This window comes from Melitaea cinxia, chromosome 10, assembly GCF_905220565.1.
Source record: "Melitaea cinxia chromosome 10, ilMelCinx1.1, whole genome shotgun sequence".
In the NCBI taxonomy this organism is placed as follows: Eukaryota; Metazoa; Arthropoda; class Insecta; order Lepidoptera; family Nymphalidae; genus Melitaea; species Melitaea cinxia.
This window is the reverse complement of record NC_059403.1, coordinates 3,537,303-3,551,763: the sequence shown is the minus strand read 5'-3', so window position 1 is coordinate 3,551,763 and position 14,461 is coordinate 3,537,303. Positions and strand designations below refer to the sequence as shown.

Genomic DNA, 14,461 nt, shown 5'->3' with positions numbered 1-14,461 from the left:
TAATTAACTCACCAGCTAAAAGGTACATGACACCAGTAATGAGCACAGCGCTTATTTGATGTTTGCAGACTCCGAAAGCGCCGACTAGCGCCGCGCTGCCCAACACGATGAGACACACCAATGCGCAAGATATTGATAGGTTCTGCATACCTATTAAATTACATAATATTAATGATTCAAAAATTACTCACTTCCTCGTCACAATAAGTCGCAATGCAAAACGGCAAGGCGACTGCTTGTGTAATGGTTCGTGTAGGCGTCTAAACATTGTCGATTATGGGTTTGATTCCGGCTTAGGATTGCTTATCGTATTTGTACAAATATTTATTTCCGGTCTGGACGCCTGTCCTAATGGGTCTCACCAACGTGCTTCGGAGAGCACGTAAAACTGTCGGTCTTGGTTGTTATCGTAGACATCTGAAAGCAGTTGTCACTCATAGTGGATGAATATAATCTGCCAACCCGCAGTGGAATAGCGTGGTGGGTTAAGCACCCTTAGATTGGATTGGCTGTTTAGCTGTGGGATGTAACTGGATGAATTAATCAATCATCACTAAAATGACACAATTACTTAATCAATATGGCCTACGACGTTCGCTGAACTCAAAGTTATAGTCGACAGTCAACCGTTAGCCATTTGTATAATAGCTCCGAGGCTTTGAAGTAATCAATTTGAAATTTGACAATTGCCGAACCGAATCAGCTTAGTGCTTATCGTACACGTGGATTATAGAAGAATATTTTACAGGTCGTACCGGTAATTATTGCACTAAAAATAATTTATAAAAAACAATTACTTAATCGATTTTTTACTAGGCGTTAGTTTAAGCGACGTCGAGCATTTCAATTAGGGAGCGTCACGACATGACACGCTAAGGGCAAAACGATAATAACATCGACAAACTTATTACTTAAATTTTCTGTGTTAATTGTTTGAAAATAATAAATGTTATGAGATATTACTGCTTTAATTTGGAAGGTTTCCATTATAACTGATCACCTAGATTGGAAACTTTGTTGAAGCGAGAATTGTTCATAGTTTCTCGTGTCAAAGTCGTTTCCAGTAAGCTTAGTATCGAAAATAATTTACTTTCAGCTAAGGTCACAGTAATGGATATTAATTTTTAACCGACTTCAAAAAAGGAGGAGGTTACTCAATTCGACCATATATATATTTTAATCTATGTTAAGTAGATATACTAGACTATTTTTCGTCTACCTACGTTGTATTACTTGTCGATGTAATTAAAGTCGTTTTTTTTCGTTTGCCAGCAAACACAATTATTATTATTGGAGATTAATGCATGAAACCATTTTTGGATATTTCTAATACAATATTAATATGTATCTAGTAATAGTGTTTAGTATAGTTAGTTGATATCTCTTTATTACATCCGCATTTGAATATAGGAAAACAAGTAGGTACATCCTCATTTATAGTATTTTACTTACGATGTTGCCAATCTCCTCTCTGTTCATCATCTTCATCATCAGCCAAATAATTTGTGCACAGCGGCTCTTTTGGAAATCCGGCTCTGGACAGAATTGAAACTTCTTCTTCTACAAAAAGGGAAAATAGATATTAGCGATATAAATAAAAATATAGTGTCATTTTATTGTTTAATTTACCTTTCAAAGAGACGCACATGGTCCAAATACCTCCGTTCATCGGCACTAAAAATGTACCACCGCCTTTCCGAGAATCTTCGATCTAAAATTCAAAAAGAAAATAATGTTATTAATAATAGATATTATTGTATGTAGGATACAGAAAATTTCATTTAATATGTAGATATTAACGCACTTAATATATTTTACGTTTTATCTATTTATTTAACAAATAATTATTTAAAATTATATTAAAACTCGCAAGCATTGCTGATTTACTGCAGTTTCGAATGTTACAAATTCAAATAGGCTTCAAAATTAAACACCTCAATCGTCAATTTACATATCAGGGATTGTTATTATTTTTAGAAGTGAAGCTACCACCGGTTTGGAATGCAAATTCTGCGGGGAAGAACCGGCAAGAAACTCTGCAGTTACTCTTCAAATAATTGTGTTTGCTCGCAAACGAAAAAAAAACCGACTTCAATTACATCGACAAGTAATACAACGTAGATCGACGAAAAAATAGTCAAGCAACTACGCGTTATCAAAGATTACTCAAAAAGTAGTTATCAGATCTCGATAAAATTTATATGTAACCATATGATAAACACCAGCTTTCGATTAAATTAAAAATTATCAAAATCGGTACACCCAGTAAAAAGTTTTTACGGATTTTTGAGAGTTTCCCTCGATTTCTCTAGGATTCCATCATCAGATCCTGGTTTCCTTATCACAGTACCAAACTAGGAATATCTTCTTTCTAACAAAAAAAGAATTATCAAAATCAGTACATGCAGTAGAAAGTTATGCGGTATAATACAACGTAGGTCGACGAAAAAAGCGTCAAGTAAAAACGCATTATTAGATATAACTCGAATAGTAGTTGTTAGATCTCAAATAAATTTAAATGGGACCAATTGGCACACGCCACCTTTCGATTAAAACAAAATTTGTCGAAATCGGTCTACCCGGTCAAAAGTTCTGATGTAACATACATAAAAAAAAAAAAAAAAAATACAGTCGAATTGAGAACCTCCTCCTTTTTTGGAAGTCGGTTAAAAAAAGCTGTGTTGTTATACGGTAATATTTTGATTGAATTACAACGTCGTTAAAGCCACACATCTTTTATCATTTATGATATCATACACTGAATAATAAGCTTTAGTTATTTTTTTTTATACAAACTTTAAATTTATTCTCAGAGAATTTCAAAATTGTGGGATTTTATTATATAATACGAATACCACAACCTAAAAAGGACACGTTTACTTATCGTAGTCGGAAACTTGGAGTTACAATTTTGTAATTCTTTATTTATATTGTGATTTTAACTAAAAATAATAAACATAATATTGATATAAATATACGCTACGCAATTGTTAGTATGTCTACCTTATGAAAAAGATACCTCAGAGAAACTCGAGCACCAAGATCATTAATGCTGCGAATAGCCATTTTTTGCAAAATAAATAGTCTAAATATGTCTAGCATTACCGCACAGTAAAATACCGTAAGACACTATGGATTAAGATATATAGCTAAAATATATTAAACGCGCAGTAGCAATGTCGGTCAGTTGTCAAACTTTTCTAATTGCGAATGCTGTGGAGCTGAGTCTACCATTCAAGGATGACAAATGGGAATTCCACTAAAGTTTCGAATTCAAATTTATCTCTAACAAAACTGTATTATCACTGACACTAAGAATCTTGTTATTTATTTCCAATTTTTTTTTTGGATGCATATCTTTTTTCCTATCAAATTTAAAAATAAGCGATTTATCATCAAGAAATAACACTATATCACAAAAAACTTTAACATAAAATGGCAGATTATTTATATATATTAAAAAAGAAAAGAATCTAGGATCGATCTAAAATGAAATAAACATTTGACGTAAAATGCTTCTGTAAATCTTCTAAGAAGACTTTTCAACACCTTCGCCAATGTTGTTGTTTATATAGGCATGTAATTGGATCAACGGTCTTACGTGTTACTTCCACCCCGTTATTCAACTTATTTTATTTTTTCTATATTTATAATAATTTTTAACGCTAACATGTAGTATATTTAGTAACTTTTTTTATTATTTTGCAACACAGCACTTCATTAGTTCTGTAGGTAAATTCAAATAATATTACAACGAAAAACCTTAGTAAAATTTACGGAAATACTAACGGAATATGCGCGTCTCTAATTAATTTTATTATTTACGAAGTGAATTTCCTTATAAAGAAGTTAGATATACGAATGTAATGTTATTTACGTATATTGTATTTTAATAAGACTTAAAATTTGAATCCATTATCTAACTTCATTCATATCGGCTTATCTCACCTTTTTTTATCGTGGTGAAATCCTCATGGATACTTTTCGCCCAGAACAGAGGGAGAGTTATGCCAGACTCTTACTAACTAAAACCCCACGGTGTATCGTCGTAGCGCAATAAGCGGGATTATGGGTACGCTTTCACATTCGTCTACAGTCCCGCCTGCTATCGTTCGAGACTGAACTCCTCAACTCCCCAAGTCTACTCACTCTATATCGACAAACGTGCTAACTAAAATTTAGCTCGTCGTCTCTTCTCACGAGAAATTGTGCATCCTCATTATGGCGACAATGAATTGGTGTTATAATACCGTCTCGGCCCTACTCTCTTGAGTCCTATATGCGCCGCTGAGACATTGGACTCTCTCGGTCTTTCTACCTTCCCTTCTGTCGTATAACAGTCTCACAGAAGACGAGTATACTTTGCCAAGATTTCTCACTTTCGACCGTAGATTTAACTAAGACCGGCAGAGTCAAAACGTATTAAGTAAGAAGTTTAGAATTTCGTTAAACTTTGATGCACTTTTAATGAAAACCATGTTTATATCTATTCTTATTCTACAATTATATAAGTAGAATTTCTAAAATTGCGTCTTGGTTTTTGGCGTCATGGTTGAAAACATTGTTAGAATTACAGAATTTCATTTGTCTTCAATAGTTTAGGCTTATGCAAATCAATAAATTAGCGAGTAAGGGTCTTTATTGTACAATATCTGGCGCGCCCACCTTCGTACCAACTATGTTTTTGTTGTTTTGGCAATAACGAACACAAAAAAAGGATTATTTAATTTGGTACAGTCGTTCGGGTGTTATGGCGGGTACATTCATTTCAGTGGTTCATTTTTATTAATACAGATAAACAATTAAACAAAAAAATATAAATCATTATAGATTGGTGACATTTTTATGACTTTAATTTAACCAATCTCGTCTAAAGTCAGTGCAACTTATTTGTGGCCATTATTTACAATAAAAGGACTTAACAACATAAATTATTAAAGTGATCTCATAGGCATGATGTGGAGACCTACAAGGACATACATCTAGACCAGAAAATATATTTATATCTACATATTAGACATATCTGCGCCGAGCGGGCATCGAACTTGCGACCGTTTAGGCGACTACACGAACCTCTACACGAAAATCGTTGTCAGCGTGAAACTTCCACTGATTTAAGTTATTATATTTTGATTTATGCCTCGAGAGTATTCTATTTAGATTTAATTAAAGCCTCTAGGAATCTGGAACGAAATTTCTTGACGTGTCATTTATTATACTTTCTTCAATCTCAATAATTATTCACAACTTACTTATTACTTATTATTTATTACGTAAGATTGCCGGTGTAGGCTGGATGAGGATTGCGGAAAACCGGGATGTTTGGCGCAAACTTGGGGAGGCCTATGTCCAGCTGATGATGATGATGATTATTCACAAATCAAATCATTATCAAATAACATAGTGAAACATTCTTTAATCAGACACTAACTTCGAAAATAAAATCTGTCAAAGTATTTTTTAAAAACAATCTTTCTTGGAAAAGTTAATCTGTAATACAAAAAACAAAAATACAATAAACCAAATCTCCTTTTAAACGCTGTATTTCCGATTTGAATCTATTGTATTGTATTGCGTACCTAATTACTATAAATGGACACGTACAGTTATATGTATACCTATTATTTTCGATTGATGATAGGTGATTAAAATATCCGTATAAATAATATAAACTTGAAAGGATGTGAAGTTAATTAAGAGTGTTTACCTACTACAATGTCAAGCTTTATTTTTTTCATTTTGACAATGCTTTCTGGCCAAACTTTGTAAGTAGTTTCAAGACACGTAATTCTTTAAAAAGATATGTTCACCCTGCTCATCGACCTATAATTTCCACGGAAATGGAACAAATGTGAGTGAAACCACAAGGCGCAGATTACTATCCTATTCTAATACTCCGTTTTACTAGAAATAATAAACATTACAACAGTAAGAAATATTTAAGCCACGTTTTGTTTTCTGCGTAAGAACGGTAGGTTTCTTTGTAATCCTTGTACAGTAGGGGCTTCATAGATGTTTGAATTATTGTTATTACATCATTTGTTTCTTATGCTAATATTACGTAGAGAAAAGATTTGTTTGCATGTAATAGATACACTCTGAAAGTTTTTAAATATATTTAAATATATATAATTACATCATTTTATAGCTACAGTATACTATACATGTGTAATACTGGCTATAGATATTAACAGGGGCGTCTCTAGTCTATGTAGCGCCCGGACACAATTCATTCCGTGGCGCTCTTTGATAGAAGAAAAAAGGGCAATAAGATGAAAACGTTCGGGTTAAATTTGTGTATAAAAATAATTATAAAACGACATTTGGAAATAAATGTCTATATTTCGTGAGTTACAAATATCATATACTTATATTTAACTGAGGTAGGGTACAGCATGAAATTTCCTGCTCAAAATATGGAGCAGCCCGACTGGGGTAGCTCGACCTTACAGAAGATCACAGTTAAATAATACTGTTTTCAAGCAGTGTTGTGTTCCTGTTGGTGAGTAAGATGACCAGTGCTCCTGGTGGGAATTGGGGATAGAGTCGTAGGTACGTTTATTGCCGACCTAGTTACATAAAAAACAAATCGACGATATCAACGATTTCTGCCTTTGCACCGTGTTGTGCAGCTTTGGCGCCCCTGTAGCATCGTAACATCGTGTTTTGCGAACTGTTAAGTGCATAAAATGAAAGTAATTGTACAATTTTCTGTTAATTTTATACCGGGTTATGTATTTTAAATGAGAATATCTTGAAAAGTAAAGTGACGTCACTCTAAATCCAATATGGTGGACTTTTAAAAATGATGGACAAAGTTTTTTATGCTTTTCTACAATATGGGTCTCAAAAGAAAGGTTTATTTGCTGCTGATTTAAAATGTACTTATGTATATATAAACAAGTAAATTTAATAATTGATTTTAACTTTTAAAATTTTCATACTTAGTAGATACGAGTATTAAAAATGTTAAGACAAGCTTTTGTATTATAAAAACTGTTCTGTGACGTTGTATGTTGATAATAAAAGTTTTAAAGGAAAAGTTTATTTTAGTTTAAGCGCATTTAAATAAAAGCATGTTTTTTAAGAATCTTCTCATAATTGTTAGGAATCGTTAATTCAAATCAATGGTCATAAATAATAACTTATACAAGGTTTTACTATAAACCATTTTCCTTTTCCTTTTCATATATGTACCTACTTAACTTTTTTAGTAAGCAGACGAATTTTAGAGAATCTCAGAATATTACTCATTTGTTTGAAGAGACGTAGGCTTCTTTGTTTCCAAACAATTGAAGATACAGAAGAAAAATTAAAATCATAATACAATAGGGAAATCGCGCTAGTACCAAGTGCAGTCGTTCAAGGCCAAAGAAAACATTCTCTCTATTGCTTCGCGAAATGACATCACCGACCTTCATAAAAGTCGTTTTTTTTTAGGTGCGCTTTGTTACGACTACAACACTATTTATTCCGTTAAATTGCTTTTTATTAGATTATTATTCTTATTGACATTAGAAATATTAAAAATATGTGGTTTTAATACAATGTAGTACACTTTATAGCATGTTAGAGGACATATAATCCAACTGTGTCGATTGGTAAACGATACTGCATAATTAATAAAATATTTACACATAGTGTGTAGGTACATATGTAAACTATAGTCTATTATATTATTACACGAATACATTCAGAGGAGGTTCTTTACTAATAGTGCAAGGGCTCGTTACAGCCGGGCGCCGTGTTTTAGAGTGCGCTGAAAGTCCCTAGGATGCAAAGGCACAAATCGATAGATATTGGTTGATAGTTGGAATTGACGAAATATTAAAAATCGATATTTATTTCTAAGTTTCATTAATAATAACATAATATCTTTTTCATAAAATGTTATCCTCACGTTATGGGCTAAACTTTATTTCTTCTTTAACCGGGCGCAACATCCCGAGTAGAAATTTTTTCGACTTCCTGAGAAGGACCGGACCAGGCATGCCTGATCAGGATTAGATAAGGCATGTAACGCAGATGATTGGTCTGGACCCGATCAGGAAATCTCATCTCATCCTGATCAGCCGGTTCGGTCCGGTCCTTTTAAAAAACACGAATGTATATTCTTGAAAAAATTGTTTAACAAAAAAAAAACGACGATATTATAAATGTTACTTAACATAATTATTATGATATTTATTTCCGTTTATTTTTTCCAATGTATTATTTATTTATGTTTTTACTTTAGATATTAATTATTTATATTTATTTTTATGTTATTAATTAATTATTATTAATTAAATTTTATTTCTTAACTTCTAATATTTAACTACTAATTAACTATTTCCTATTACTTACGACTGCTCCACTGTGTAGAAATGGACTCCTTGCTAGACTCTCCTAATAACTGTATATATACTAAGTGCGCTTAAAAACTTTAATAGCGCGATTCAGGCTCAGTTCGCGTAATTTCTTTCAGGCTATCCTGATCTGGACCGGACCTGGTCCTGATGAAGTATGCCTTACCATACTTGGTTATATTTTACATCAGGCTATCTTTGTCTGGACCGGACCTGGTCCTGATTCAGTATGCCTTACCATACTTGATTATATTTTACATCAGGCTATCCTTGTCTGGACCGGACCTGGTCCTGATCCAGTATGCCTTACCATACTTGATTATATTTTACATCAGGCTATCTTTGTCTGGACCGGACCTGGTCCTGATAGAGCTTGGCGGATCAGGCGTACCTTATCCTATCCTGATCCGGTCCAGATACATGATCTGGTTGAGCCTGATCTTTTTTCTACTCGGGATGGGCTAGAGCCACCCCTGAATACACTATAGCTATAATAAGTCAGTCACTTTGGTACACAAAATGAGGCTATACATATAAAACAATTATCCATATTCCATTAAATTACATTAATTATGTATTTATTAGGGAATGTAATACGTAATTACTTGTTTTGTGTATTAGAATGTACTGATTGTGACTGTTATTTTCTTTTTTGTCAACGATATCTCCATAATACCAATTTGTTAATTTTAGGGAAACCTGTTATTGGCTATATTATTTGTTATATGCTTTATGATAAGAATAGTTTATAAGAAGCTGTTGGTTTTATAGCGGTAGTATTTATAGCGGTTGGTGATACTGTTGTTTGCTGTACATATAACTAAAATAGTAAACTTAAACTGATACGTCATACATAATTTTAAAAATATGACATGATATCTGCTCTGTTACGGTCACGAAAGTAATTGTTTCTAATCTAGATATTAGTGTACGTGGATTTTGCCATTGTTAATTGAAACGTACGCCATGTAAAGCAGTTAATCCCGCTTATCTGTATAATCCTAAAAACCTAATGAGTAGTTTCTACAGTGGCGTATACCCGAGTAGAAAAAAGATCAGGCTCAACCAGATCATGTATCTGGACCGGATCAGGATAGGATAAGGTACGCCTGATCCGCCAAGCTCTATCAGGACCAGGTCCGGTCCAGACAAAGATAGCCTGATGTAAAATATAATCAAGTATGGTAAGGCATACTGGATCAGGACCAGGTCCGGTCCAGACAAGGATAGCCTGATGTAAAATATAATCAAGTATGGTAAGGCATACTGAATCAGGACCAGGTCCGGTCCAGACAAAGATAGCCTGATGTAAAATATAACCAAGTATGGTAAGGCATACTTCATCAGGACCAGGTCCGGTCCAGATCAGGATAGCCTGAAAGAAATTACGCGAACTGAGCCTGAATCGCGCTATTAAAGTTTTTAAGCGCACTTAGTATATATACAGTTATTAAGAGAGTCTAGCAAGGAGTCCATTTCTACACAGTGGAGCAGTCGTAAGTAATAGGAAATAGTTAATTAGTAGTTAAATATTAGAAGTTAAGAAATAAAATTTAATTAATAATAATTAATTAATAACATAAAAATAAATATAAATAATTAATATCTAAAGTAAAAACATAAATAAATAATACATTGGAAAAAATAAACGGAAATAAATATCATAATAATTATGTTAAGTAACATTTATAATATCGTCGTTTTTTTTTTGTTAAACAATTTTTTCAAGAATATACATTCGTGTTTTTTAAAAGGACCGGACCGAACCGGCTGATCAGGATGAGATGAGATTTCCTGATCGGGTCCAGACCAATCATCTGCGTTACATGCCTTATCTAATCCTGATCAGGCATGCCTGGTCCGGTCCTTCTCAGGAAGTCGAAAAAATTTCTACTCGGGTAGTGACGGATTAAGTTTTAAACTTTCTCGTATTGTGTCAGAATAGCCCAGTTCCTAGTAGGCTATCTGCGGGCTATTACTGGCCTGTTACCGGTAGTACTGCTACCGGTAGTACTGGAAAAGTAACAAAAATATACACTATATACTCTCTTCCCGTGGGTGTCGTAAGAGGCGACTAAGGGATAACAAAGTTCCATTACCACCTTGGAACTTAAGAAGCCGACCGATGGCGGGATAACCATCTAACCGTTGGCTTTGAAACACACAGGCCGAAGACGGGCCGCAGCGTCTTCGGTGCGACAAAGCCAGCCCTGCGGTCACCAGCCCGCCTGCCCAGCGTGGTGACTATGGGCAAAACACATGAGTTCACGTATTTTTAGCGCGAACTTGTGGAGGCCTATGTCCAGCAGCGGATTGCTATAGGCTGGAATGATAAATCATGACACTATATAGGGGGGGGGGGGGCAAGAGGGAGCATCATGCCCGGGCACTAAACAAAGGGGCACCAAACGGTCCGCAAAACAAAAAAAAAATGCTAGATATTATATGGTTTTCGAACGGGAAGAGGCGCTAAAAAGGTATTGTGCCCGGGCGCGAGTTAAGCTCGCTACGTCACTGATTTTCATTTAATAACGCTTGCATGTTATCTGTCGATAAAACTAAACGAAACTTGTCGCAATTTACCATTAGGTATTAACAATGAAATGAAAATATTTATTCCGACACAAGGCAATTAAATATACTTACTTAACGAACGTAAAAAAATTACTTTAAAAGCTTGATAAAAGTATTTCAAAATGAACTAATAGTTTATGTATAACATTAAGGTTAACCTTGATAAAAAAACGAATAACAAAAACGTTTAATCTATCGCAATAAACAAAGTGTTTCACGTAAAATGAACTTTAATCCTTAATTTCTACAGTTCATAATAGGACGAACACGAGCCACGTGATCGAAACCTCGCGGGAGAAAAACTGAAATGTCAGAATTTATGGCCTTTTTTAATATGAATATAATGACTTTGATGGAGCAGTTACTTTTTATATTCTCTTTTCGTGTTTCGTTTAAAAGAACAATAAGGGAAAGTCCTTGGTGTCTAAATGATAGGTACGAGTTTAAATGTTTTTACCTTAGAGTTTCTATTGTACCGTGAAAATGGAAGGGATTCCATTTCATAAAAGAAAACGTGTTATTACTAATTTTCAGTTCAAATTCAATATATTTGCTACGTTATTTAATAGAACTTATACATTTTAATATATTTTATTATTATCCTCTTACTTGAACGTTTAATATGACTACTAATATTTTAATTGGTTTTGAGCTTGACATGAATAATGAAAATACTTTCATACTACGAGTCTTGGTGTAATATTTAATATTAGATACAATAAAAATAAAATAAAAACAGTCAATTTATTTATTAACTATTTAGCTCTTACACACGGATCGCTCGATTTGGTTTTTTTAAATAAAAAGTATCCCATGTTACTTCTAATACCTCTAAGAATATGTGTACAGGGTTTTACGACGATCGGTTACGTACGTTACGTTTTCGCGTGAAAACGTAACAAATAAATTTACATTCACATTTATAATATTAGGGATTAGGGATCAATGTTAACATTCGGTTATTAATAATTAATATTTTTATTTTAGTGAGAAAATGTATTGTACTATCTAGGGATATTATGGAGCTCCGTAATTGTAATCTACCGGATATAAATAAATAAAAAATGGAGTTTCTGTTTGTAATATTAAAATAACCGCTTTTAACTAAATTCATATGTATGTATAATACACGGTACATATACCAAAATAACATTTTTTTTAAATAATTTTTGTCTCTCTGTCTGATTGTTCCGGCTAATCTCTGAAACTGCTGGGCCGATTTTAACGGCACTTTCACTAGCAGATAGGTGATGTAGTAAGGAATAACTTAGGCTCCTTTTATTTTAGAAATTTTTTAATTCTGCGAACTGAACAATAACTTTTTTTATAAAATTCCACGCGGACAAAGTCGCGGACAAAGTCACGGGCACAGCTAGTCCGAAATAAAAAAGTTCCGTAACCATAACAGAAACGCACATTTAAGTTTCGAATAATTTCAATTAGGGACACTTTGTCCAGTTGAACTACTACACATCGCCATTTACCCCACACGCGTCGTATGGTTTGTTTATTATTTCATTCTTTTACTTTTACTTTGATAAATCCATTGAACCCTTATATCTGTTACCGAATCGATTTTTTTAATAGCCGTAACCATATCACTTTTGTTCTTTATTGTTTCTATTATTTAATACGTAATGTGGATATTTCGGAAAGAATTTTGTTGCAAAAACAAATAGTTGCATAGCCATGAAAGTACCGAATCCGGTATCGTAGATATAATATAGGTCATTAGAATCCATTTCCATCAGGCACAGAGAAACGAATTGTACATAAATTTTATTAAAGTACGTACTTACGCCAACCTCATTTCGGATTAAAAATATATTTTGAATTATCTGTCTTTATGACGTAGTCTACAATCGGGCCAGGTCAAGGTGACATTACAAAATAGGGGCGCTAAATAAAATCAGTCGAATCGAGCTTTTCAGGTAACTAAGTTGAATACTCAAACTTCTGCTTTTGAAATTGAAGTTGAAAACTGCTTGATGAATATTTCAAATACCTTTCCGACTTCTCTCAAACGACGCTTTGAAGTATAAACTGTGTGAAGTATAAGACTTTAGTCATTAGTGTTCGTCTTTAATTAATTATGGTTACTGGCTATATTTATAACAAATTATATAGATATAATTCAGTATAATATGTAACTACAATTGTAAAATATCGAGTGTGCTTTAGACCACACGAATGAAGTAAAACTTTCTATCTTCACTAACTTACATCTCCTTCTCAACTTCCGTTCGCCTCACCTGATCACACTTTTTATAACGCTCTCATCGCGCACCAGTTAACTCCTCAAGACAAGCGTGCGTAAAGAAATTTTACTTCAAAAGATAATAAATAGTTCGTAATAAATGAAATAATAAATTATGTATGACTATACTTTACGCTACAGTGAATACTATATATCTATTATTAATGTGTCTCACAAAAGGAATCGTACAAGTTCTAAAGGCGTTTAATTGATAGTAAAAATATTTCTACATATCTACAGACGTATACTATTTACTTTAGATGGCGACAAGCCAACTAAATTCTAAAGGGAATAAAATAATATTATTCTAAATATGACATGAATTGTCAATAAGATTATTGTACGTGCTTTATACATACATACACTGTTTTTTACGATTGAGAGGTTTGTTTAGTAACTAGAAGTTATTATTATGACAAGTGGTCGTCTAGAGGTCGAAATTCGTCCATAATTAAAAATTTAATTTAAAGAAAACCAAAAAAAAAAAATGAAAATAAGGAACCTTTTTGTAAAATATTCAATTTGACTACAGACTGACAATTGACAAAAGAGTATAATATGCGTGTGTGTGTCAAATACATGGTAGTGTGCGTAATGTTTTTTTTTTAAATATATTTTTAATTAAAATTAAATTTAAATTAAGTAAATTTTAAAAAAATATTAGCATTCTGCACTCCTATAAACTATAAGTGTGCGAAATTTCATACGCCTCCGTCCTCGCAATTTTCGCAAAAAGGGGTACAAAGTTTTTGCTTCACGTATTAATATATAGAAGAAGATTATGATAATGCGATAAGCTTAGTAATTTATGAAGAATATAAATTTTCTTTTATATTCTCCTTTGAATCGATCGTTAATGTTTTTTCCATAATGTAATTTTAGCGCCATATGTGCTCGGGGGTAAAGTTTTCCACGTTTTTGTCCGTAGGTATATCCATTTTTTTGTCATTTCAAGTTTAAATTAGTGGATAAGCTATGATTATATTTTCATTCTCCATGAGTATACGTCAAAGTTTGTAGCACTAGGGAAGCCCAAGCGAGAATACGAATTCTTACACAATTTCTATAGCACAGTAATTTTTTTATCATTAAGTTAATCATTCAAGGATCACGGAAATAATTTAATTTGCCAATTTGCACAAGCCGAAGTAGCTAAAATCAACAATAAAGTGTCGTGCGTGGATGTATCTATGTATTTTCCACTTTGCGTCTCTCTATACTTCGGCTTTTATTATATGACACGTCCATTTCGTCAGCTTTGAACACAAGCTATTTAAGAGTT

At 33.1% G+C, this 14,461-nt stretch overlaps 1 protein-coding gene across 1 annotated transcript in view; it reads right to left on the bottom strand.

Moving 5' to 3' along the window:
* LOC123657348 overlaps window positions 1-14,461 on the bottom strand; it is a 49,675-nt gene that overhangs the window by 870 nt on the left and 34,344 nt on the right. The window contains exons 3-5 of the mRNA XM_045592913.1: window positions 1,630-1,704; window positions 1,453-1,560; window positions 13-150 (exon numbers count right to left, since the gene is read on the bottom strand). Of these exons, the coding sequence (XP_045448869.1) occupies window positions 13-150; window positions 1,453-1,560; window positions 1,630-1,704 (321 nt within the window). The remainder of the gene's footprint in view (window positions 1-12; window positions 151-1,452; window positions 1,561-1,629; window positions 1,705-14,461) is intronic.